Source organism: Lethenteron reissneri, chromosome 16, assembly GCF_015708825.2.
Source record: "Lethenteron reissneri isolate LAM-NWPU_2019-01 chromosome 16, ASM1570882v1, whole genome shotgun sequence".
In the NCBI taxonomy this organism is placed as follows: Eukaryota; Metazoa; Chordata; class Hyperoartia; order Petromyzontiformes; family Petromyzontidae; genus Lethenteron; species Lethenteron reissneri.
Genome location: NC_083794.1, coordinates 10568214 through 10591705, shown reverse-complemented (window position 1 = coordinate 10591705; position 23492 = coordinate 10568214). Strand labels below are relative to the sequence as shown.

The 23492-nt window shown below is 50.7% G+C and overlaps 1 protein-coding gene across 1 annotated transcript in view; it reads right to left on the bottom strand.

Moving 5' to 3' along the window:
- The window catches only part of LOC133342970 (MMS19 nucleotide excision repair protein homolog), a 48782-nt gene that overhangs the window by 9144 nt on the left and 16146 nt on the right, over positions 1-23492 (bottom strand). The window contains exons 16-27 of the mRNA XM_061552374.1: positions 22915-22996; positions 21170-21267; positions 17998-18111; positions 15621-15758; positions 14075-14168; positions 11557-11662; positions 10078-10149; positions 6616-6742; positions 6119-6228; positions 5100-5156; positions 4453-4639; positions 784-866 (exon numbers count right to left, since the gene is read on the bottom strand). Of these exons, the coding sequence (XP_061408358.1) occupies positions 784-866; positions 4453-4639; positions 5100-5156; positions 6119-6228; positions 6616-6742; positions 10078-10149; positions 11557-11662; positions 14075-14168; positions 15621-15758; positions 17998-18111; positions 21170-21267; positions 22915-22996 (1268 nt within the window). The remainder of the gene's footprint in view (positions 1-783; positions 867-4452; positions 4640-5099; positions 5157-6118; positions 6229-6615; positions 6743-10077; positions 10150-11556; positions 11663-14074; positions 14169-15620; positions 15759-17997; positions 18112-21169; positions 21268-22914; positions 22997-23492) is intronic.

The window sequence follows — 23492 nt, the reverse complement described above, 5'->3', positions numbered from 1 at the left end:
AGCACGGTTGACGACATACATCGCGAAGCAAGTTCAAGGTACATTTATACAGGCGTGTCTAGTGGGGAATGTTATTAATTTTGTGCTCGTTTACACAGAAAGTCTCATGGCTCTGCGGAGTTTTTTTTGCAGTCCGGGGCGATGATTGCCGAGTATATTCCATATAATTGGTTTTTTACCCTTCTATCTGGCAACAAAACTGACACCTTTTTTACAAGGAGTCATGTTTGCATAGACCACAATACCTGCAGTCATAATGCAAACAAAAAACATAACTCTGATCACCTCTCTCTGTACCTGGGTTGCTCTCTCTATGTATCTTGGTGATATCTGTCTGCTTATATGTCTGTCTATAGTTTTCTGGTTATATTCTATGTCGCTATTTCATTATACCTGATGATGATTGCTTGTGTTGCAATCGAAACGTCGTATGCTATTATTTAATTTATTATTTTATTTTTATACGTGACTTTACCGAAAAAAACCAAAGAATAACTCTGATGATGTATGCACTGTCCTTGAAGTTGATTGGTCCACACCCGAGACAGCTTTCCTTAGAGCCTAGTCTCACATGGGTTGGACCAGATGACGCCAAAAGGCGCACAACCAGATAGAAGGATAAAAAACCAATTATCATATTCTTACTGCCAAATGAGGTTCCAATGGAGTATATTCCAACCGAGTGAATTGCGGATATTTCCCAAATTTGGAAAACTTGGACCATGACGTCGGCACGGGGGGGGGGCCCACAAGTAAAAGGGGCGTCGCTCGCACCGCTCTCACCGTGGGCATTTCGGAGAGGACAACTTGCTTGGGCAGGGATCCCAGTAGATGTGACAGCGCCCTCAGGCAGTGCGCCTTGTGATCTGCAAGGAGAGACAAGAGAGAGAGCGAGGGGGGGAGCGAGTGCCGTCCGCGCTTTAATTAAATGCACGGTCACTGTGGTCCCCGCCACGAGCAATGTGGCACAGCTGTTATCGCGCCCCCCCCCCACCCCTGCCCCCCCCCCACCCGCTCCCGCACTCCCACCTCCAAAAATAATTTAAAGAGCCAGCGACACCAGGGAAGATACTCGTCGTTGATTACAATTGCAAAAGGCTCAGCAATTGCAAAAGCAAATGGCTCAGCCATTGCAAAAAAGCAAAAATGGCTTGGCCGTTGTCTGTTATTAACATGGTAGCATGACCTTATTTAAAAAGGGGGCCATACAAAAACTCGGGTGATGCTGGGGTGGGCAGAAAGTGACACGATGTTTAATAAGCTGCAAACAAATTTGAAACGCTAAACAGAATGAGGAACGACGACACGATCTGCGTTTGCCCATCGTGCATTCTGCTCCGGCTTTGAGCTACCCCCACCCCCCCACCCTCCCCCCCCCACCACCCCCTCCACCACCCCCCCCACCACCCCCCCCACCATCCCCCCACCACTCCGTGTGTACGACAAGGAAAGGCTGAAAGCGACACCCATTAATCGCTTTCATTGTACACATTTTGCAATGCACCATCATTGTTTGTTCTTTGACCCGACGATAAGAACCCAGAAGGAGGGGGGGGGGCTTGAGTCCCCCCCTCCAGCTACCCACGGCACTATTGGTGTGAAACATTATTTTTATTTGGGGGGGGGGGGGGGATTTTTTTTTTTATTATACAATGCTTGAATTTTTGTTTTATTATACAATGAAAATGTATCACAACCAGTGTGTCTACGGCAGGGTCGGTATTTAGAAATGCAGCTTGCGACGGCCACATGCTTCTGTGAAATCGCTCTTGGGGGGAAAAAAAAACAATGACACATCGACTCCCAATGTACATTTTATTTCCCCTTCTTTACAGCGGGCGGCGGTGGTTGCGAGGTTTGGCCGTTGATGCTCCCGTCTTTGTTGAACCAGCGCAGCTTTCATGGAATTTTGTCGGTCAGATTTCAGAACATCGATTTTAATACTTTTTGCATTTTGTTGGAAAGTGCCACGCATGCTACTTAAGCAAATACCGCTTGCGCACACGCGCACCCATGCACGCACGCGCAAGCCCTCCCCGGGGCACATGAATCAAACCCTAGTTGATTTATTTTTTATAAACGAGCCACGCACGAAACTTGATTCATCAGGGTTTCCGCGTAGACTGTAGATGCCGCTAAATATGAACGGATCCATTTTTCACGAGGACACATCTGCCTTCTCCTGCCAAGGACTCGGGGCGATTCCTGCCTCTGGCGGTCGTGATTGATCTATTTAGGGCGAAGGCGACCCACTCCCACGAATGGTGGTCGCGTGTTGCTGGCGCTCGTCCGCAACAGCAGCAGCAGCAGGAGGAGGAGGTGTCTATGCACAGCCCGTTTCATCAATTCCCATCCTGAATGAGAGTCTCTCCCCCCCCCCACCCCGTGCCGTGCGGGTTTTGGGGGATGGGGGGTTTACTTTGACCATACTTCATCACGCCGGTCGATGCCGGTTTGCGAAAGCGGTGGGGGTGGTGTGGGGGGGGATCGCAGATGCGGAGTGCACGCCGGCAATTCGGCGATTGCTTGCTGGAGGTGTGATCGGTGGAGCGTACACAGAAGTACAGCGCAATGGATTTTGCTTTGCGACAAGAAAGAGATTTGGAAATAAATACCGGATCGGTGCGGGTTTACCCCGACTCGCGCCTGCAGAGTCGAGCGATTACTCATGGGGCAGGTGGGGTTGGCGAGTCGTGTGAAGATGGAAACACCTTTAACTGCAGCGCGACAGGTATATTGCCGCGAGGCCATCGGTGTGCAGTTTGAGCACCGCTCTCTAATCTCCAGGCTAAGTAGATAATATAATGATCAGCTAATTCACTGCGAGTGGTTACAAACGTAATGATTGATTGGACTGAACCAAGGCGCCGATTAGTAATTAACACCGAGATGATCTTTGCAGGCTTGGCTTACGTAACGCAATTATAACGTGATTAATAATAACTCTTTCAAGATTCACTTTGAGGAGGGTGCAGCTGGCGTAAACTGCTCAAATCCATAGTCCTACACGGCTATGCACCCAAGTGTCTGCTCACTGCCTTCGCCGATGCGCACGGGACCCCGCGTGGTGACGGAGGGTAAAATAACCCCGACGACCCGCGCGGAGCTTGGGAGCCCTCCGTGCAGCGGTGGGATTGACAAAAGCACTGCGGCACGTATACACGAGCGGTACACGCAGGCCTGTCACATTCGGTCAAGTCTTTTTTTTTAAATCCTTTATATTAAGTTCGCTTGCTTGCTTGCTTGCGTGCTTGCTTGCTTACGACCGTGCAAATCTTTCGGTCGTTTTTTAACCCACTTCCCGTGATCCAATCGAGCTGACATTTTGCACACAGACTCGTTGTGCGAGACAATTAATGTTCGTGAAAAAAAAATTCCTAAATTTTACACTGTCTAGGGAAAACAAATTAAATATTTAATTACCAATTGCTTAGTACTGGCAGACAATCGTCTGACCCATAGGTGGCAGCCATCTCAAGCCAGAGGACGAGAGGACTCTAGCCGCCACGCATATAAAGGATTTAGAGTGAAAAACTTTGTTTTTACGGGTTATACTTATTAATCCTTTATATTAAGTTCGCTTGCTTAGGACCGTGCAAATCGTCGTTTTTTGACCCACTTCCCGTGATCCAATCGAGCTGACATTTTGCACACAGACTCGTTGTGCGTGACAATGCATTTTCGTGAACAAATTTTTCCAAAATTTTACACTGTTTATGGAATTTTTAAAAAATATTTAATTACCAATTGTTTAATGCTGCCAGAGGACGAGAGGACTCTAGCCGCTCCGATGCCACGCATATAAAGGATTTATAGTGAAAAACTTTGTTTTTACGGGTTTACTTGTTTCCCCCTAAAGAATACTGCTGCGTTATCTTCGGGGCGATTGTCACGTAAACTTTCGAGATTGTGATCACGAATCACTGCTGGCAATAGGCTGCGGCAAAGGTTTAGGAAGAAAAAGTAGCACGTGCTACTTTTGCTACGGGGATAATGCAGCACTGGGTTTAGGTCATGGAAGGCCCAGAGGGACTTTCCAGCACCACCTTGCAGGGCCCGGCGGAAGAGATGAGAAAGAGTGATCCGCCAAACACCGTCGGCTTGGTGAACTAAGCATCTTGGACAGGGTTAAGAGGTCGGTTTAAGGTTAAGGCTAGTTGACAAGTGTTGTGATAATAAGAATTATAACGACTTTTAATTCGGCCGATACCACTGACACTGTGTGTGTTTTAGCGATGGGAGGATACCAGAGAAAACCCACGGCAAGCTGGGGGAGAACATACAAACTTCACGGAGAATCGAAGCCCGAAGCCAGGGCCTTGTTGCTGCGAGGCACAAGCGGTACCGCCGCGCCTCCCCGCCGAGTGATGGTTGACATTTAAGGGTGAAGAGTGAGAGGGCTGGGTGACGAGGGTTAAGTGTCAGGGCTGAGTAGCTGTGGCGGACACTCACCAGGCAGGGCGGAAGCGAGCTGCAGGAGCAGCACGTGCCCGTGCTCCGTGTACACGCGCTGGCGGAAGAGCGGGCGCACGTCCGCGTGCGCCGCGGGGCTCAGCTCTCCGTCCGTGTCGTTCGTCAGCAGCGCGAAGCCATCGGCCGCCGCCGGCCCCAGCTCCGGGTCGCTCAGCAGCTGTACGAGCTGCGGGGTCGGGGGGTTTGTGGCGATCACAGGAAGGGCCGGGGGTGATGTCGCCCCCCCACTGGGGCACGAAACTAAAACTAGTTTTGATTTTACTGGGTAAGGCCCACTGAGCTGTGTAGCTTTAAGAAGCGACCTGGCCATCACAAATGAGAGTTCAACCAAGTGGCTCCATCACGTGGAATTTTATAGCGTCCGAATACTCTAAAACGCACGTTGATCGTAAATGTGGAGTGAACAACACGAGAACCCGGAGAAAAATCCACACGACCGCGGGGAGAGAGACACCCAAACTCCAAATATACAGCAGCAGGCGTCAGGGTCGGGATCGAATCCACTACCTCCTGCATTCCAGGCGAGCTAGTTAACATCGTGAACATTCGTGTTAGACACTTATAGGAACACACGGATAACGCAGTCACCCTCCTTGAAACGGTCCAAATGAAAACGCGGTCAATACCTGGTTCACCAAGAAGGTCGCTGTGGGATGATATCTTATCACCAGCGCCTTTGTGAGCTGCAAGAGAAGACGGAGGGAATGAACGTGCCACGGACACGGAAATCCATTGTCCGAGCCGTCTACCCCGAGCCGGATGACTGAATAACGGATTGATTGACGTCGCCGCAGGCGTGTGCATCGCGTTCTTGCGCGCGAGCTGGGCGGGGGAGCGCTACGAACCCGGCCACCAGAGCTCGATTGCCGCTCATGGCCAACACCAGTGATGACTATTAGAACCGGTTCTGGGCCCCCCTAGGTTGACTCAGCATCAAATCAGGACCTGGTGTGGTGTGTAAACATTGATACTAGGGAGACAAAGGCAGCTGGGCATAGTGCTGGCCACCAATCCACCCATGTGCCGTGCCGTCCCTCATAGGTGCTCGCTAACAGCACTTGCTCCAAAAGTCTGCTATGCTTATAGAGGGGGGATCTTTGTCTTGTTGTACGAGCTGTAGCCTACATGCCAAGCCACCGCATGCCCAAGCAGCTTCTGTTTGGCCAGATGGGGCTAAATGGGTGTAGGGCGGGCTAGGGAAGAGATGGATTGGTCCAGGATGTGGCACTGATTGGACTGGCCGATGACTGGTACCAGCAGTGTCAAGATCGGTGAACGAGGTTCGTGAATGACGCTAGGTGGAGACGGTCGCCCTCCAGCAACAACGGAGGGCAGAGGCGCGACGCTCACAACAACGAGCGGAGTGGCGGGCGGCTAAAACACAGAAAGTTGGCAGTGGGCAAGCACGGTTGGTGCATCAGCCAGTCATCTCAGTCAGTCAACCAATGGCACCTGGGTCTGCCCTGTGACCTCCTGCCAGCGGACCTTTGACAGACCACGTGGCCTCAAAGTGCACCTAGCCTGGCACAAGCGCTGTGGTTACGTGACCGCCACTTAGTGGTGAACGGCCATTGTTGTTGTTGTTGTTGCGAGCTGTAATCGCCTGCAGAGGCTGTTTGGTAGAACAGGACAGACAGCTACCGACCCAGAGCAGCGAGACGAGGGCTCTCCTCCGCTCAGCGGCGGGCTCGGAGGGCAGAAGACCGCGATGAACTCTGTCCAGGAAGTCGTCCAGCAGGGAATCCAATTCCTCCCCTGCAGTGTGTAACGCGTTAAGGAGGGTATTCAATACACACCCAAATACAATGGAATAATAAGATACCTCCGTTGTGTTTCTTCACAAACAAATAGAATCAGAATATTATTTTTTTTTTCAGATATCCAATAGTTTCCACGGTTAGGTCAAGTACTGTACACCCTCCTGGCTTTCCAGAACAATATTATCCGGCGGAATTTTTATGAAACAAGAAAACTTGCGGTGCCATTCCCCTACATCGATGGGTGCCGCCAATTCAACCACACTTTAATCGCGATCGGGGAGCCGAACTCCAGCTTTGAAACCGGGGGGGTGGCAGCCCTCAGCGTCTCCGACCTGCCCCCCACCACCACCCCAGGAACTCCCACGTGCACGGCCTTGCCCACCGGTTGGGTGTTTGTTGAGCAGGGCCGCGAGACAGCTCGCCGAGGCCGAGTAGGTGGGCTCGTGCAGCGAGCAGCAGCACAGGTGCACGAGCGCCCGCAGCAGTCGGTCCTGGGACGGCACGGCCACCTGCGGAAGGCAGCGGCGGCGGGTTCAATCCGATGGCGCCTGAGGGGGAGGAGGGGGGGCGACCCGCGACGCACCACGCTGGCGGGCAGTGTTGACGCGGGGGCGTAGTACGGTGCAACGCTGGGTTTGGTCGCACACTAGCCCTACGTTATCCACCACGCAGCACAGGTCTGCAGCCGCCTACGACAACCAGAATCAGAATCTTTATCCTGGAAGAATCCGATCAGCTGTGAAGCTCTTTTTCACGGATGTCCAGTGCGCGGCACTCATCCATCAACCAAGCAATGTGCAGGCTAAAACCTGCGCAGCTTCCGAGATGCGGCTGCAAGATCGGTCGCATTGCGGGCGATTCGATCGCAGGCGGATGGAGATGTAAGGCGTCGACTAAATTATTTGCGACAAACACCGCGCCACCACTGCGCTCCCCCCCCCTCCCCCTGACCCCCGCCAAGCCTCGCCGACTCTTTAAATGCGTGGGGAGCAGAGGGGGAGGGGTGGGGGGGGCGCCATCTGTGGTGCGGTGTCAGTCGAACGATACATCGGCATCACGGCAGAAAATGGAAAATTTTCAATCTTGTATAACACTGCGGTCGAATATAAAATTCAGACAAATTGAAATGCACACCTCATTCTTTTGCCCCGACTCCATGTATTAGAGCGAATACAACGACAAGTTCGTTCCCAGCCTCATATATACACTTGCTTCTTTGCACGTCCTAGGACGGAAGCTGTAATATTTAGGAAAAAAATTGAGCAGGGTATAATTGTATCTTGTGTAAATTTAATGGCAGTGAATATTGCACGAATGTATGTCATCAAACACTTCACTGCATTTCACTGTAGCACTGCATATAACTGACCTTCAATTTGTTCAAATTCACTGCTCCGATACTTTATTCTCTTCTGCTTTCGGTCGCTGGGGTTTAAATTAATTGGAAATCGATACAATGTTGAAAATCACCGAGAAATGTCCATTTTACCATAACGTAGAAGCATAAAGTAGACTGACCTTTTGTCTCAAGTGCTGAAGAAATAAATAAAGACAGCAAATCCACTTTGTTGCTGCGTAGAATTATTTTTTAGATTCACTTTCAATAAAGAAACGTCAAACTTAAAGCGAATTTGCAAAAAAACATGTTCTTTCCGCTCGACCTTCTTCTGCGCGAGTGTAAAAATCCACCCGCTCATGAATATTCATGATGGGGGGGGGGGGGGTGCAGCATGTGGAGTGACGTCACACGCATTACACACACACATTTATTGGCCCATTTTAAGTAGTAATATTAATATAATACCGATGCAATTAAAATTTTCTACCGAAATTTAAATCGCGCACTTTGCAGTTTCAAAGCGCGCCCCCCCCCATGTAATATTGAGTTAATCTGTACTGAAGTATCGGGGTCCTTGTCTAATAAACACTGCGATACGATTCAAAATTAATACTAAATTACACGGCGCGCACTTTGGCAGCGTGGCAGCGAATGCGGCTCTGCTGGAGATTAAATCCACGCACGCGCACGACTCCGCGCCGAATCTATACACACGCACGTCGAATCAAGGTCGGCGCATTACCTGGAATGACAAAGCGCGACGCGGCGCAGTACTTCGTTAATTAAAAACCCGAGTACAAAGCAAAAAGGTTTTCCAATCAAAAACACACCCCCCCCCCCCATCGCCCCACTCCCCCACCCCCCAAACAAGAGTCCACCGACTCGCTGCTGATGAGTGTCGGGACACAGAGACCCCCCCTCCCCATCTCCCCCAACTTCCTAAATCCTCCGATATAGCCGCGTGTACGCCTACACATTCATTTTTTACAAAAGTCCTGGGCGTTTCTTCAGCCCACGTGTTTTCGCCCTTCGACGCCCATCGACGCTGCGTCCGCCGATGACGGAACCTTTGCATGGGGCAGCAGCGCCGCAACACCCTTCTAGCCCAAGCAGGGATTGAGCCGTTAAGGCCACAAGCGTAAGAAAGGGAGGCGACGGGAGTTTGAGAACAGACGGTTCCATCCCCCCCCCCCCCCCCCACCTACGGAGCTTGAAATGAGGTGCGTGGGCGGGAACGTCGGGCGGTGGGGACGGGTGTAAGGGACGAGGGTGCGGTGCCCAGAGGTCGCAACCGAGTACCCGATACCCGTACCCTACCCGATACTCGGCTACCCGTACCCAGCCGGGTACGGGTACGGGTAGCCGTTTGCGACCCTGGTGCGGCCGGGTACGGGTACGGGTAGGCCGTGAGTCACTGGGGTAGGTTACGGGTAGGAAACGGGTACCCGTACCCGGCCGGGTACGGGTATGGGTACCCATTTGCGACCCTGGTGCGGCCGGGTACGGGTACGAGTAAGGAATCAAAACCCGTTTGCGACCTCTGGCGGTGCCCCTCGACCGGGGACGGGCGCGGGCGGAGCATCGCTCGGTGGGAGGTTACTGCTAAAATGTCGCGCGCATGTTATTTTTATTTGTCAAGTTTTCCTGTTCCCCCCTTTTCCCCTTCTCCCTCTGCCTACCTTCGATTAGCACGGCTCGCTACGTACGGTGCGAAACAACTTCAACGTCCGTACTACTCCCTTCCCCTGGGCCTCTTCTTCCCCCAGTATGTTAGTTTCCTTCCCCCCCTCACCCCTTCCCCCCATGTACGTCTTCGTGCCCCTGCACGTGATCCCCACTTGGGTGGGGGGGGGGGCAGCGAGTCCAATCTCCTCCCCCCCCCCCCCGCTGCGCGAGAAATCGGATTTGCTGCTTGAGCAGTTTCTGTTCTCCACCCTGTTTTCGCGATCGGCGTATTGTACCCGGCTCGCGCAGAGTTGCGATAAAAAAAGATGGAAAAAAAAATAGGTACGAGCGTACAAACCAGCATGGTTCAGTACGGAACCAGCAGCTTAACAAAACGACGCTGCAGTGCAACTCCTCTTTTCCACGGCCGAGTTGTGGGTGGTGGGTGGCGAACTACATGGATCATCTTCTTGGTTCTTTCGGTAATGTCACGTAGAAGGGAAATAATAAAATAATAAAAATAGAACATAATAAAATACAATAGTGAGAAAAAATACAATAGTGAGTATTGTATTTTATTATGTTTCATTATTTTATTATTTCCCTTCTACGTGACATTACCGACAGAACCAAGAAGATGAATCCCTGCAGTCGCGAAAGCTTTAAATCGAAATTCGTGGCTCATGTCTGTACTCTAACCATTCGCTTGTAAGGCAACCCTCAAGCCCACCCCCACCCCAGCTCACGAGGTGTGGCTGCACCTCTAAGCGGGGGGGGGGAGGGGGGGTGGTGGCGGTTGTGACGGTGGCGGTGGTTGTGGCGACGGTGGTGACCGCGTACCGTTCGGGGCAGGAAGGAGAGGCACGCGGAGAGTAGCACCGTCAGCTGCGTCTGCGGCGTCGGAGATTCCGCCTGGCGGGAGGGAAAACGCCAAACAATTTACTCGACGGTACCAGCCGTGGGGGCCATGAACCTCAAGGGTTCCGATTTCTTTTAAGTGGCCAACTCCAGTGAATTATGTGAGAATTACTTCATATGAGTGTGTTATCAAATCATTCACTCTTAATAAGCACGTGAATACGTCGGCACAACTCAAGTGTCGCTACCTTAGGTGGTATCGATGTCTGCTGTGGCCCCCATGGACTAACGGGAGTGACGGGCAGGGATGTCATTATGTGTGTGTGTGCGTGTAACGTGTGTGTGTACCATGTGTGTGTACCGTGTGTAACGTGTGTATCGCGTGTGTTTCGTGTGTGTGTACAACGTGCGTATAATGTGTGTACCCTGTGCGTGTAATGTGTGTAACGTGTGTAACGTGTGTGTATGTGCAACGTGTATATGTGTGTGTAACGTGTGTGTGTGTGTAACGTGTGTGTGTGTAACGTGTGTGTGAGTGTGTGTGTAGCGTCTGTATAACGTGTATGTGTGTGTAATGTGTATGTGTGTCACGTGTGTACCGTGCGTGACGTCGTTACGTGGTGTGTGTGTGTAAATCCGCACTGCTCTCGCTCCTGTTTGGGGAAATAAAAATAATAATCTCAGTCGTCTTTCTTGATCTATCTCTGTCTGTCTCTGTCTAGATGCGTGTCATTGTGTCTCTTTTTCCTTTCTGTGCGCGTCTGTGCATGTCTGTGTCACTGTATTTTTTTGTCTATCTCTGTACGTGTCCCTCGGTGTCTCCCTGTCTGTGATTTTGTCTCAGTGGTTACCATCGTCATCTGTCTTGTCATAATCTATCTCTTTCTGTGTCTCTGTGTCACTTGGTGTCTTTCTGTGTCCCAGTATTTTGTTGTCATGCGTCTGTCTCATGATGTCTCTCTCCATGTCTTTGTCCTTTCCCCGCTGTGTGTCTGTCTGTATTGGTGTCTCTCTCCCTCTGTTCGTGTCTGCCTCACTGTGTGTCTCTGTGTCCGAATCCTGCCGAGTACACCTTTCCGTTCTGTGTGACCATCTCTCTCCATGTCTGTCCGTGATCCGTGTCTGCTATCTCTGGGATCCCATCTTAAAACTATTTTTTATATTTCACCAGGTGAGGCCCACTGAGCTGCACATAGAGCTCGTTTTCAGAGGCGACCTGGCCACAAATGATAGCTCAACATGTGTAAATTGATAGCACCCCAGAGAAAAAAAAACACAGGACCACAAGGAGAGAGACACGCAAACTCCAAAAATACAGCAGGCATCAGGGTCTGGATCAAACCCACAATCTCCTGGATACCAGGCGAGGTAGTTAACATCTCGCCATCGTGGCACCCACAGGGCCCCAAACGCACCCCACGTCCCCACACACGGCCAACTCGGGCGGACGCGGGAACGTACGTGGAGCGGCTGGAAGGAGGCTGCGGCTGCACCATCCTCCTGCAGGAGGCTCAGGTCTCCGTCCAGGAATAAGGACACGATTTGGGAAACGATGCCATCCGCCCAGCTGCCGCGACAAGGAGGGAGGGGATGCAGAGGAGGGCAGCTCGGATTTGTACGGTCGGTCAAGGCGAACGCAGCTTTAGTACGTATTATCCACGTGCAGAGTATGACAGAGAAGACAAGATAAAGATCCCCGCCCTCGCGTAGCCTGAACAGACTGTTGAGGCAAGTGCTGTTAGCGAGCACCTATGAAGGCCGGCACGGCACACGAGGGGGAGGGTGGCCAACACCACACCCGGCGATGTTTTACACACCGCACCAGGTACTCATTTGAGGTTCAGTTGACCCTAGGGGAGGCCTCGGACCGACTCAGATAACGGTGACTGGTGTTGACCATGAGCAGGAATCGAACTCTGGTTGCTGATTTTGTAGTGCAGTGCGCTAACCGCTGCACCATGCACAAAGACAAAGATCCCCCGTATAGCCTTAACAGACTGTAGGGGCAAGTGCTGTTAGCGAGCACCTATGAAGGCCGGAACGGTACACGAACGAGGGGGTGGGTGGCCAGCACCACGCCCGACCGCCTTTGTCTCCCCAGTGGCGATGTTTACACACCGCACCAGGTACTCATTTAAGGCTGAGTCGACCTAGGGGAGGCCCAGGACCGGTTCAGATAATCGTCACTGGTGTTGGCCGTGAGCGGGAATCGAACCCGGGTCGCCAGGTTCATAGCGCAGCGCGCGAACCGCTACACTACCGCTCCCCATGCACACACACACACTTCTCAGTGCCTGCCCCAGGAATCAAAACCCAGACCCAGCAGTGACTAGGCCGGGTAAAGCACTCGATACGGCGCACAGGCTATTGCTGGCTCAAGGTCTTCAGACAAAATCCCCTGAGCCCCCCTGCCTAGACACATGACAACCACACAGGCACAGGACATGGCCATCGATTTCCACTTATATATTGAGCTTATCAAATGCATTGTTAATGGCTTCCTTGCCGGCTGGTGATCGCACTCATTACGCCTCGGCACGAATGGCACAAAGGTTCACCAATTGTCAAATTGTAGTGAAAATGCCGGCGAAAATCGACAGCAGCCCTAAGAGGCACACTTGGACAGCCGCTGGCACCAGACAATGGGCAATTTATTTCCTTTCTTTTCTTTTTGAGGTGGAGCCCAGCTTAGCGAGAAAGGGCAAAAAAAAAACCTCTGTGACAAAGGACTGTGGAGAGGCTAAGTTTAAAGTGCCCTTCTCAGAGGAGGAGGTGGTGGTGGCTGCTGGCGGAGAGATGAGCGAGCACTGGAGCCAGCACAGCTGAGCTCCTCTGTGTTTACATTCACCTTACAGCAGCCACATGCAATTAAAAAGCGGGTCCTCAAGTGGCGTGTGTTGACGGTTTCCACATGACCACCACCAATGACTGCACGCATAAATACAATAAGAAAAAATCCACGTCGCATTAAATCTGGTTCAGCGCTTAATTTGGCTAAATGCCAGCCCTGAAAATTAAATATCAGTTTGAATGTGACGCATCTAACATTGCTCTTATTACTCTCGTATGCACAGTGGGTGGGAAATCGCTGCCCCAAAACTCCGTGGATTCGAGGGTACGTGAAGGCATCTTGGAGGAAGCACTGAAATTCCAGATTCCATGAGCGATAGAATCGAATATTATTGCTACAGAAGGATCCTGCATCTAAGCTGGACCCAAAGAGCGACCAACGTAGAAGTAAGAAAAGGGTTGCAAGTAGAAGAAGACGACCTGGTGATGATGCAGGCGGTGATGAGAATGACATTGGTACTATTTGGACACGTATGAAGGATGGACAACAGGAAAATTAAAATTTTTATTGGTCGGAAAAATATAACGAACCGGAAAGAGAGGAAGACCTCACAGAGAATGGCTTGACGACGACATCACAAGAGATGGGCGCCAGAAAGACGCGGCCAACTGCTTGCGGACATTGGCACGAGACAGAGGAAAGTGTAAACACAAGACGAAATGTGCACGGGGCGATCTGCCCCATGGATTGTGATCACGATCATCATGGGCCGTGGAAGAGGTCGCGCTGTTCTGCGAGCTCCAAATGGACACTTTGATCTCATCACATCGACACCGTTCCATTTATTCATTTCGTGTCCAATCAAACCCAACTAGGCCGGATCAACGACGACCAAATTGTGGGCAGAAGCCCACGCACGCTCAGTAGCACGGTGACCCGTGGAAGAAACGCGCTCGCCATTGGGCCAGCCAGATTACTCCTAATCTACAACTCCTCCAACACTGACACACAACTAGCATCAAACCCGGATATCACGGTCGATCGCACAGACGTTGGCATTTGAAGCGCACCGCAAGGCCCGTTAGGCAGAGGGACCGGGGCGTGCAGTGTTCTCTCCGCTCTCGATCACGGAGGCGGGCGTTCGTTGAAAGAGCTCAGTGCGCGTAAGCGTGTGGTGGGAGTGCAGACCTGCTCTCCGCCGCCCGGCTCGACAAGGTGCTCAGGACCTTCGCGATGGAAGCCACGACCTCCTCGGAGCGCAAGAATTCTGCGGCGCGTCTCGCTGGGGAATTTAGAAAAGGTGCGATCGAAAAACAAATGAATAGAAAAAACATTTTTACGCGAAAAATCAATTATTTGTGATGTGAAAGATGACGCGACTCAAAAAAAAACCCCTATATTATGGATGATATTGGTCGCGAAAGCCTACGTGTTAAACTGAAAGATGATGTTTAAAACAATTCACGGGCGGGGAGTGTTAAGGATATTACAGCACTCGATGTAATGATACCTGGCAAGCTTCCAACACAACAGCACTGTGTAGGCTACATGTGAGTGGTTGTGCGTCGTTTGCAATGACGCCAAGACTGGAGTAGTTTCCAGACAGTCTGAGAGACGCGCAGAGATAACCAAAACCCAGTTGCAGCTTTCAACAGACTGCTGGGGCAAGTGTCAAGAGCGAGCGCCTATTAAATTCGAAAAGGCGCACGAGGGGGACGGGCGAGGTCGGCACTACGTAGCCCGATGTTTGCACACACAGCATCAGGTACTGATTTAAGGCCGAGCTGACCTACTAGTGTTGTTATCCACGGCCGGGATTCAAATGCCACAAGACGTGGAAGAACACATGGGACCGCGACCGACACCAGGGGCTGCAGCATACTTTGCTGGGAGTCGAGCGACCGACTGCGGAAATCGGCTCTTGCGCGCTGGGGCTTTACGAAGGCGAATGAAGCCCAGACTGGTGTGTCGGGAAGAGGTGTGGGTCAGCAAGTGGTGTGGGGGAGCGGTGGTCTTAGTGGTTAACGTGCTAACAACAGCACGGTCTCATTTGATCGGACTCATCTGGACTGTTTCATTTTGTATTTTTGGTTGCGTCCGTCTCATCTGCAACCGTCTCCTGTGTCACCTGTTGCCCATTTCGATCTCGTTTGCTCTGTTTGTTTGGCTCGTTGAGTTTTAGCCTCTAGAAAATTAAGATTTTTTTTTTTATATCTACGTGACTTTACCGAAAGAACCAAAGAGTATAGAAATATGTCCGTTTGCATGACTGATTCTCACACGCGCAATTTTACGCACGCATCGTGAGCATTAGATGTTAGTCGACAAAACAAACATGCCTAGTTGCAACCAAAAAGTGCCCGTTTGGTTGCAACAAGGCATGCGATGATGCATCGATTAACTGATTAAAAATTTATCTTGGGCTCGTGAAACATGCAGAGTCGTGCGCGAGACCATTTCTTATTTCCGATTTACGAAAAATTGGATGCTTCCGTTGTATTCGTGCCCGCAAACCAGCATGACCTGGCAAAGCGGGGAGCAATCGAGCAAGCAAAGCAAGACGAATCGATTCATCTTTCCGAGAGCTGGCCAAGGTACAGCGGCCAGAGCAGAGTGGACCGATCAATCAATCATCACGCGAGCTGGATCGGGGAGAGCTAGTGAGCGAGTAAACAGGACAAACCGATGAATCGCTACGCGGGGGGGGGCGAGCGGGTCGAGAGGAGAGACTCACACGGGAGCGTGGCGCACACGGCCAGGCGTAGGAGGTGCGGCACGGCCGTGGTGTAGAGGAGGCGCCGGCAATCTTCGACTCCGCTCCGAGCCTCGGCCACAGACAGGAGGGTGGCGCATGCCGCCAGCGCAGCTTCCTCTGGAGCCCACAAAAAAAAACAACCCAAAGCAGCCACCAGATCACCTTCCACGAATCCCCTCCACACCGTCACACCGCTTCCCGTGGCGCTACGCCGCGCTTGCCAGTTGGAAGGTAAATTTGTGTGGTGGGGCGGTCAGACATGGGCGGTATCAAATGATGTGGTGATTTGGTCACAGGCTTGGTGTGGCACTATGAGTATTCAAAGTCTCTACCAGGTAAGGCCCACTGAGCTATGCTTTTTTGGAAGCGACCTGGCCACAAGTAATAGCTCAACGAAGTGGGTTATCGCGTGGAAATTTAAAGCAGTCACCTTGGTGCCGCACAGGGACATGTCACTGGTGGGTGCCGTTTCAAACGTTTGAGTTGGGATGCGATGTAAGCCTCCCATCACACGTCAAGAGCTCCTGAACACGCTATATGAATAAGGGAGAAAAAAAAAATCTTTCGTGACATTAATGGTGCCTGTCAGCAATCGTTGGTGAGATGCGGTGGCATTCAGACACTTCCAAACACAACATGTCATCCTGTTGCTAATTAAGAGGCTGCCTACATTTTTGACGTGCAATTGGATTGAAAATGGCCAAGGTTGATGTGCAGTTACGCTGCGTACAGAGATGTTTTTTTATCGTGTTACTTTTTTCATCGTATAAACATGAAGTCATTTGTCACAATATCCGGGAAATCTTCCCCGAAATAATGACGCTAAAAACAAACTGGTTGGCGCAGTGGCTCGTGCTCATAATCCAGCTCTTCGGAAGGCAAGGATTGGTGAATGACACATCGGCTGGGGGCCGCAGGTGGCCAGGATATTGCGGCAGTGCAAGTCGGTGCGCGTTCAGCCATGTGTGCAGACTTTTGAGTGCAATCCCCTCGCATACATGGTGGCTATTCTCTGGGTACTGCACTTTCCTTCCACACAGAGAGCCAAAAAAAAAACTCATTAAACAAGGAACTGGCAAAACATCCCGAAAACCAGACCAGACTTGAGACGCAGGAGGCTTCTCTGCACGAATGCCAATTACAATTAATACAGCGCGCGAATGCCTTTCACGGGCCAACACTACGATTAACAATTTCTGAGTCAGGTTGTGTAGTAAACTGCGTGTCGTAAACCCTTCTCCACCCGACACAGCCCATTAATGAAGTTGTCACGTGGTGAATAACCATGCCAATGTATTGCCCGTTTCAGCGGCACCACCGGTGCGCGTCGAAGAGCAATCTCACAACGTTGAACAGCGTCATCAGGCAGCTGTCGCGATTCTGGCAAGAGTCTACGGTGCAACGGGGCTCGTGAGCGGGTGCTGGGAAGATTGTTGGGGGCAACAGCTTGGACAAACTGTCATCTAGCAGTGGATTGATCATGGTGGACAATGAAAATGATGCCGGGAAGCAAGGTGGGATACAAAGCCCTCTGCAGTTCCTGTTCACGACACCCCCCCCCCGCCCTGCCTCTACCCACAATGCACCGAATGCAGCTGGTAAGTAACCGTTGTTTGGGCACGAAGGCCAATTGCCCCCCCGGCGACATTTGGACGGCGGTGAGGAATTCCCCCGCCACGTTTGCTCCAACCGTCACCGAAACATCACAAATGAGCCTTCAAATTAGAAAAAACAAAAACCCACAAAAAGACAATGGCAGGGCCTCAACTTAGCGAGCCAATTAGGCGGCGTATCGTGCGGGCGACTTCCTATAATTGCTGTGGTGAGACCAAAGCACCAAACTGTGAAAAAAAAGTGACATCCGGCACTAATCCCCGTCGGGATGTAAAGGAATGCGAAGCCAATTCGAGACTAAATGAGCCCACGCACTGATGATGCTACGGTGGGTCACATCTTATCCACCAGCGCACCTCTATATTTGAGTTCGGTCGATTTGACAAAGAGTGGGATGCAAGTCGTACTCTTCAGACTCTGCGTTGACGTGCAACGGATTTAATTTTGAGCACCGATCACGTTATTAGCGCATGCTTATTCCGGCTGCTGTATTATTACGACTATCATGATTTTACAACTTTGATGAGATTTCACACGAAGCGAGCCTGTGCCATTCGGTGCCTACTGCTTTAATGCTCAGAAAAACTGACGCCCGGAAAAATAAGCCCACAGGAGGGAATATAACGAACAACACAAACTATTTCAACAAACAGCGACTTCGGATAAACAGCGATTAACACGACAACATCGGCAACAACGAAAACAAACCAATAATGGAGCCGGCCGCGTCGCGCCCTCTGACCTGTGCCCGTGGAGCCGAGGAAGGACAGGAGGTGCGGAACGAGGGCGGAGGTGAGGCGCGGGTGGCAGCACAGGCGCTCCGTGCACTGCAAGGCCTTCCTGGAGCGCTCATCATCTGCCAGACAAGGCGCGACGCGTCACGTTGGGTAGTCGTCGGATTCTTTCTTCCGTATTGGCTGATGTAGACGTGGGATCAACAACTACAATCACAGATTCATCGGTGGAGTAGCGTATCGCTCGAATGTCTCCTTCGTATTTGCGGATTGGGGCATTGCGTCGTTATACGTTGTCCGGTCCGTTCTGGACCACAGTCGCACACTGGGAGAGTTTTTAAATCCTTTATATTAAGTTCACTTGCTTGCTTGCTTGCGCGCTTACGACCGTGCAAATCTTTCGGTCGTTTTTTAACCCACTTCCCGTGATCCAATCGAGCTGACATTTTGCACACAGACTCATTGTGCGTGACAATTTATTTCCGTGAAATTTTTTTTCCAAAATTTTACACTTTTTAGGAAAAAATAAATTATATTTAATTACCAATTGCTTAATGGTGGCAGGCAATCATCTGACCCATAGGTCGCAGCCATCTCAAGCCAGAGGACGAGAGGACTCTAGCCGCCACGCATATAAAGGATTTATAGTGAAAAACTTTGTTTTTACGGGTTAATTTTTTAATGTTCTATTTGCGCATCAGATATATCCGCATCTGCCGTGGTTTGTGCAGTGGATGCAGCATAGAATGGAGCACGAGATGGGGATGAGAAGGGGCACACACAGGCCCGAGGAGAGAGTCTGGATCGGTCGCGCCGTGTTTTAACGTTGGTCGCGTTCCAACGATCGTACCATTTCAACGATCGCAAACCATTTTTATCTGTTGGAAAGCGTCGTTTAAAAGATCGGACTTTGTGGGGAGAGACGGATTTATGAAAAAGACATCGTTAGTTTACCTATTTTTTAATTTATATTCCCAGCAATGCCGCAAATTCTTATTTTGGAGCTCATTGCAATTATCTACAGGGTGCTGTATAATTTGAAATAACTATATTTGAACAGAATAAAATGGCAACACGATTAAGACAATTTCGCACCTCTGATTAGCACGGTTGGCTACGTACGGTGTAAGAGAAGTTCAACATAATACAATTAAAGATAATTGGGGGAAAACGTATAGTTGCAACAATTGACTATTTTAAATAAAACATGATTGTATATATAATTGTTCTGCTCAATCTATTCAAGTATAACGTTGGCATATCACTTTCATATCATTTGTCAATCATGGGCACAAACAATGCACAAAAGGCATCAGCATGGCAGAATTCACACCCCCTCACATAAAGATGAATTGTTATGATTTGGGGTAGTGGTTCAATTTGATAAACGATGATTTTCCCTACGCCCCCCATTGTGGTGAATGTCGTACACGCCTCGAGTGGCTGCGGGGGTCACGTGAATACACGTCACACAAAGACATTGTTTATCCGCTTTCAACATGCACAATTCAACACATATCGCGCACGTGCAAGAAACAATTATACATTTTTTTAAACGACAAATTAAGACGCCGTCACAATGCCCAATTCATGGGATTCAAGAAACGTGATCAACAAACTCCTGATCAACGAGCCCACCACTACGCTGCCTGGGTTCCACACCGCCCAGATCATCAGCAAGCCCACCACTGCACTGCCCGGCTTCCACACCGCCCAGATCATCAGCAAGCCCACCACTACACTGCCCGGCTTCCACAACGCCCAGATCATCAGCGAGCCCACCACTACACTGCCTGGCTTCCACACCGCCCAGATCATCAGCAAGCCCACCACTAAACTGCCCGGCTTCCACAACGCCCAGATCATCAGCAAGCCCACCACTACACTGCCCGGCTTCCACAACGCCCAGATCATCAGCAAGCCCACCACTACACTGCCTGGCTTCCACAACGCCCAGATCATCAGCAAGCCCACCACTACACTGCCTGGCTTCCACACCGCCCAGATCATCAGCGAGCCCACCACTACACTGCCCAGCTTCCACACCGCCCAGATCATCAGCGAGCCCACCACTACACTGCCCAGCTTCCACACCGCCCAGATCATCAGCAAGCCCACCACTACACTGCCCGGCTTCCACAACACCCAGATCATCAGCGAGCCCACCACTACACTGCCTGGCTTCCACAACGCCCAGATCATCAGCAAGCCCACCACTACACTGCCCGGCTTCCACAACGCCCAGATCATCAGCAAGCCCACCACTAAACTGCCCGGCTTCCACAACGCCCAGATCATCAGCAAGCCCACCACTACACTGCCCAGCTTCCACAACGCCCAGATCATCAGCAAGCCCACCACTACACTGCCCGGCTTCCACAACGCCCAGATCATCAGCAAGCCCACCACTAAACTGCCTGGGTTCCTCAACTCTCAGCTCAATAGTAAGCCCACCGCCAAAATACACGGCTTCCATATTCCAGACGACAATGGGCAGCAGCTCAACCGGATCTGCAAAAGCGACGAACGATTCAGATAATAATGCTCGCGTGGATAATAAAACTCTCCCTGTGTGCAACTGCGGCTATGGAACACCGCACCATGAAGCAGCGAAATTGGTGCTGCCCTAAATACACGTGTAAAGGTGGCGGGTAAGTGGGCGAGAGGGTGAGTGGGTGGATGAGTATGTGAGTGGGTCAGTGGATGGGTGGGTGTATATGCAATTCACCAAATCTCAGGCAAACCAACCAAATGGCAAAATCACTTAGAAACGCATTGGCCCATACGAATTCATCATCTTCTTGGTTCTTTCGGTAAAGTCACGTAGAAGGGAAGTAATAAAATAATAAAAATAAAACATAATAAAATAAAATAATTCTAACGACGTTTCGGCTATAACGCAAGCAGCCGTCTTCAGGTGAAGAATGAGACACTGCCAAGCTAGGAGCTTATATATAAGCTGCGTTGGAGGTGGAAGAAGAGCGCCTTAACAAAAGAATGTGCATATGAAGAGGAATTTAGCATATTCAAGCTTTAAATCGGAATTCATCATCGTCATCGACACCGAATAAACAGTGCAGCAGAGAAATTATCAAGCTAATGGAAAGAGGAGACTGCACTAGAGACTCATCTAAGACAAACAGCACGTAGAAAGAGAAAAAATTAAAGTTCCCACTGCACCTGAGTGTAGAATCTCGAGCAGTCTCGGAACAGCCAGGCCAAGGAAGGCGTCAGTGTGAAGAGGAGCCAGGGCAGAGGTCGCCTGCATGGCAGCGCCACTGCGGAGATGCAAACGCACATCCAAATCATCGTCGTCGGCAGTGACCTGTCCACTGCTCGACGATGACCTCTGCTCACGATGTTGCTGCAGGAGAAAAATTATTCCGCAAAGCAACGACCCGCCTAGCTCCTGCACACATACTGCTCTCGTCGCGGGCATGCTCCCTCCTTTGACTGCCACTCTGTTGTTAGTCTCGACCACCGCTCATCGTTCTAGATTTGAAGCTTTCGTGACTGCAAGGATTCACATTCTTAGGTTCTTTCGGTAAAGTCACGTAGGTAAAAAATTTTAATTAATAAAATTAAAATAAAAATCACCACGTTTCGGAGGCAACACAAGCTTCCGTCTTCAGGTGGAACCGTCACAGCACGACAGCTGTATCAAGTAAATGAGAGATTACAAGAGATACCACTCCGTATATATAATGGTTGAGGGGGGGAGGCCAGGAACGGCCCACTTTTTATTTTACTTTTATTAATTTTAATTTTTTACCTACGTGACTTTACCGAAAAAACCTAAGAATACCGCTCATCGTCCCTTCCAGCGATGCACGACTGCCCGAGAACAACTTGATTTATGTTAATGGACAAAGACTGATGTCTCGAGCGTGCTGTACCCTCCCCCCCATGTATGCGGTGTTGCTCTTCCCGTCTCTCAGAGTAATTCCACGCGTGCGCTTCTCTGTCGCGGACGATAACAAAGGCGTTTGGGCAGCCGGGAAATAAATCGCCGTCTGCGGGACTCTGTGTGTCACTCGTATAACAAAATATAACAAACAGCCGATGTGTCAATCTATTGCTGGATGAAAGCCTCACCATGCTCCGTCGGTCATGGGGGTCATTTGACCATACTTCACCACACTGGTCAGTGTTTGTTGGTGAAGCGGGGGGAGGACCAGTTCAGATATCACTCATCCACTGGTTTTTGCGCAAGAGGTTCTTACAGGCCGCGGGTCTACATAATTTACCAATACAAAGTGAACTGATACAGGATCGATAATAGTTTTTTTACCATTTTATCTGGCAACAAAACTGACACCTTTTTTACGAGGAGTCATGTTTGCATAGACCACAATACCTGCAGTCATAATGCAAACAAAAAACATAACTCTGACTCCTCGTAAAAAAGGTGTCAGTTGTGTTGCCAGATAAAAGGGTAAAAAACCAATTATCATATTTTTTACTGGAAAATGAGGCACCAATGGTGATACAGGATCCTTAATACACTTGGAATCACGTCACTGCCGCCTTCACCGACTTGCGCTGAGAATGTCCAATGTGGTGAAGTGTGGTGAAAAGACAACCCAGGACCCGCACGGCGCAGGAGAGGGCCTCTCTTCTAACGCGGAGGAGGATTGACTAACGGGCTGTACGTGTACACCAGTGTTGATCATTGCAAGGCTGGCAGGCCACTGGCGGCCCCTGGTGGTTTTAATGAGGCCCCTGAGAGTACACAAATAGTGAAAACACCCCTCTCGCGGGCGGTGTGGCGGCCCTCACACTGGTGACATCTTGTCGGCGAAATTGGCCTCCCTCTGACAATTAGCGAAAAACGCTGGCGTTCGTACACACACCATCAACATTGCACTGCTGCTGTGTCACATCAGTGCCAGTCGAGTGGTCGTGCTGTGACAAAGCGGCCTTACTTGACTTGCTCGTCAGAGTCCTCCACAAGCAGCCGCGTGATGTGGCCCACGACGCAGTTGATGTCTGCCTGCGCGAGGCAAGCTGCAAGAAACACAAATTCCATGTCGAGCATCGGATTAAAAGCGCGCATGGTGCCGGTTGTAAACATCGGCGCTGGGAAGACAAAGGCGGCTCGGACATGCATGCTACTTGCCTCCCGGTTAGCGCGCAGCGCTACGAACCTGGCGACCCGAGATCGATTCCCGCTCACGGCCGACACCAGTGACGATTATCTGAACCGGTTCTGGGCTTCCGCTCGGTCAGCTCAGCCTCAAATGAGTACCTGGTACGGTGTGTAAACAAGCCAACTGGGGAGACAAAGACGGTCGGGCGTGGTGCTGCCCATCCACCCCCTCACGTGCCGTGCCGGTCTTCAGCACTTGCCCCAACAGTCTGTTAAAGCTACACGGGGGAAATCTGTCTTTTTGTGCACGAGCACCAGCATGGTAGCGTCAATACGGCTCAATGGGAGAATTCCTCCGCGCGTGTTTTTTTTGCGTTTACCGGTGCCCGTGTTAGAGCACTTAGCCTGCTCCAG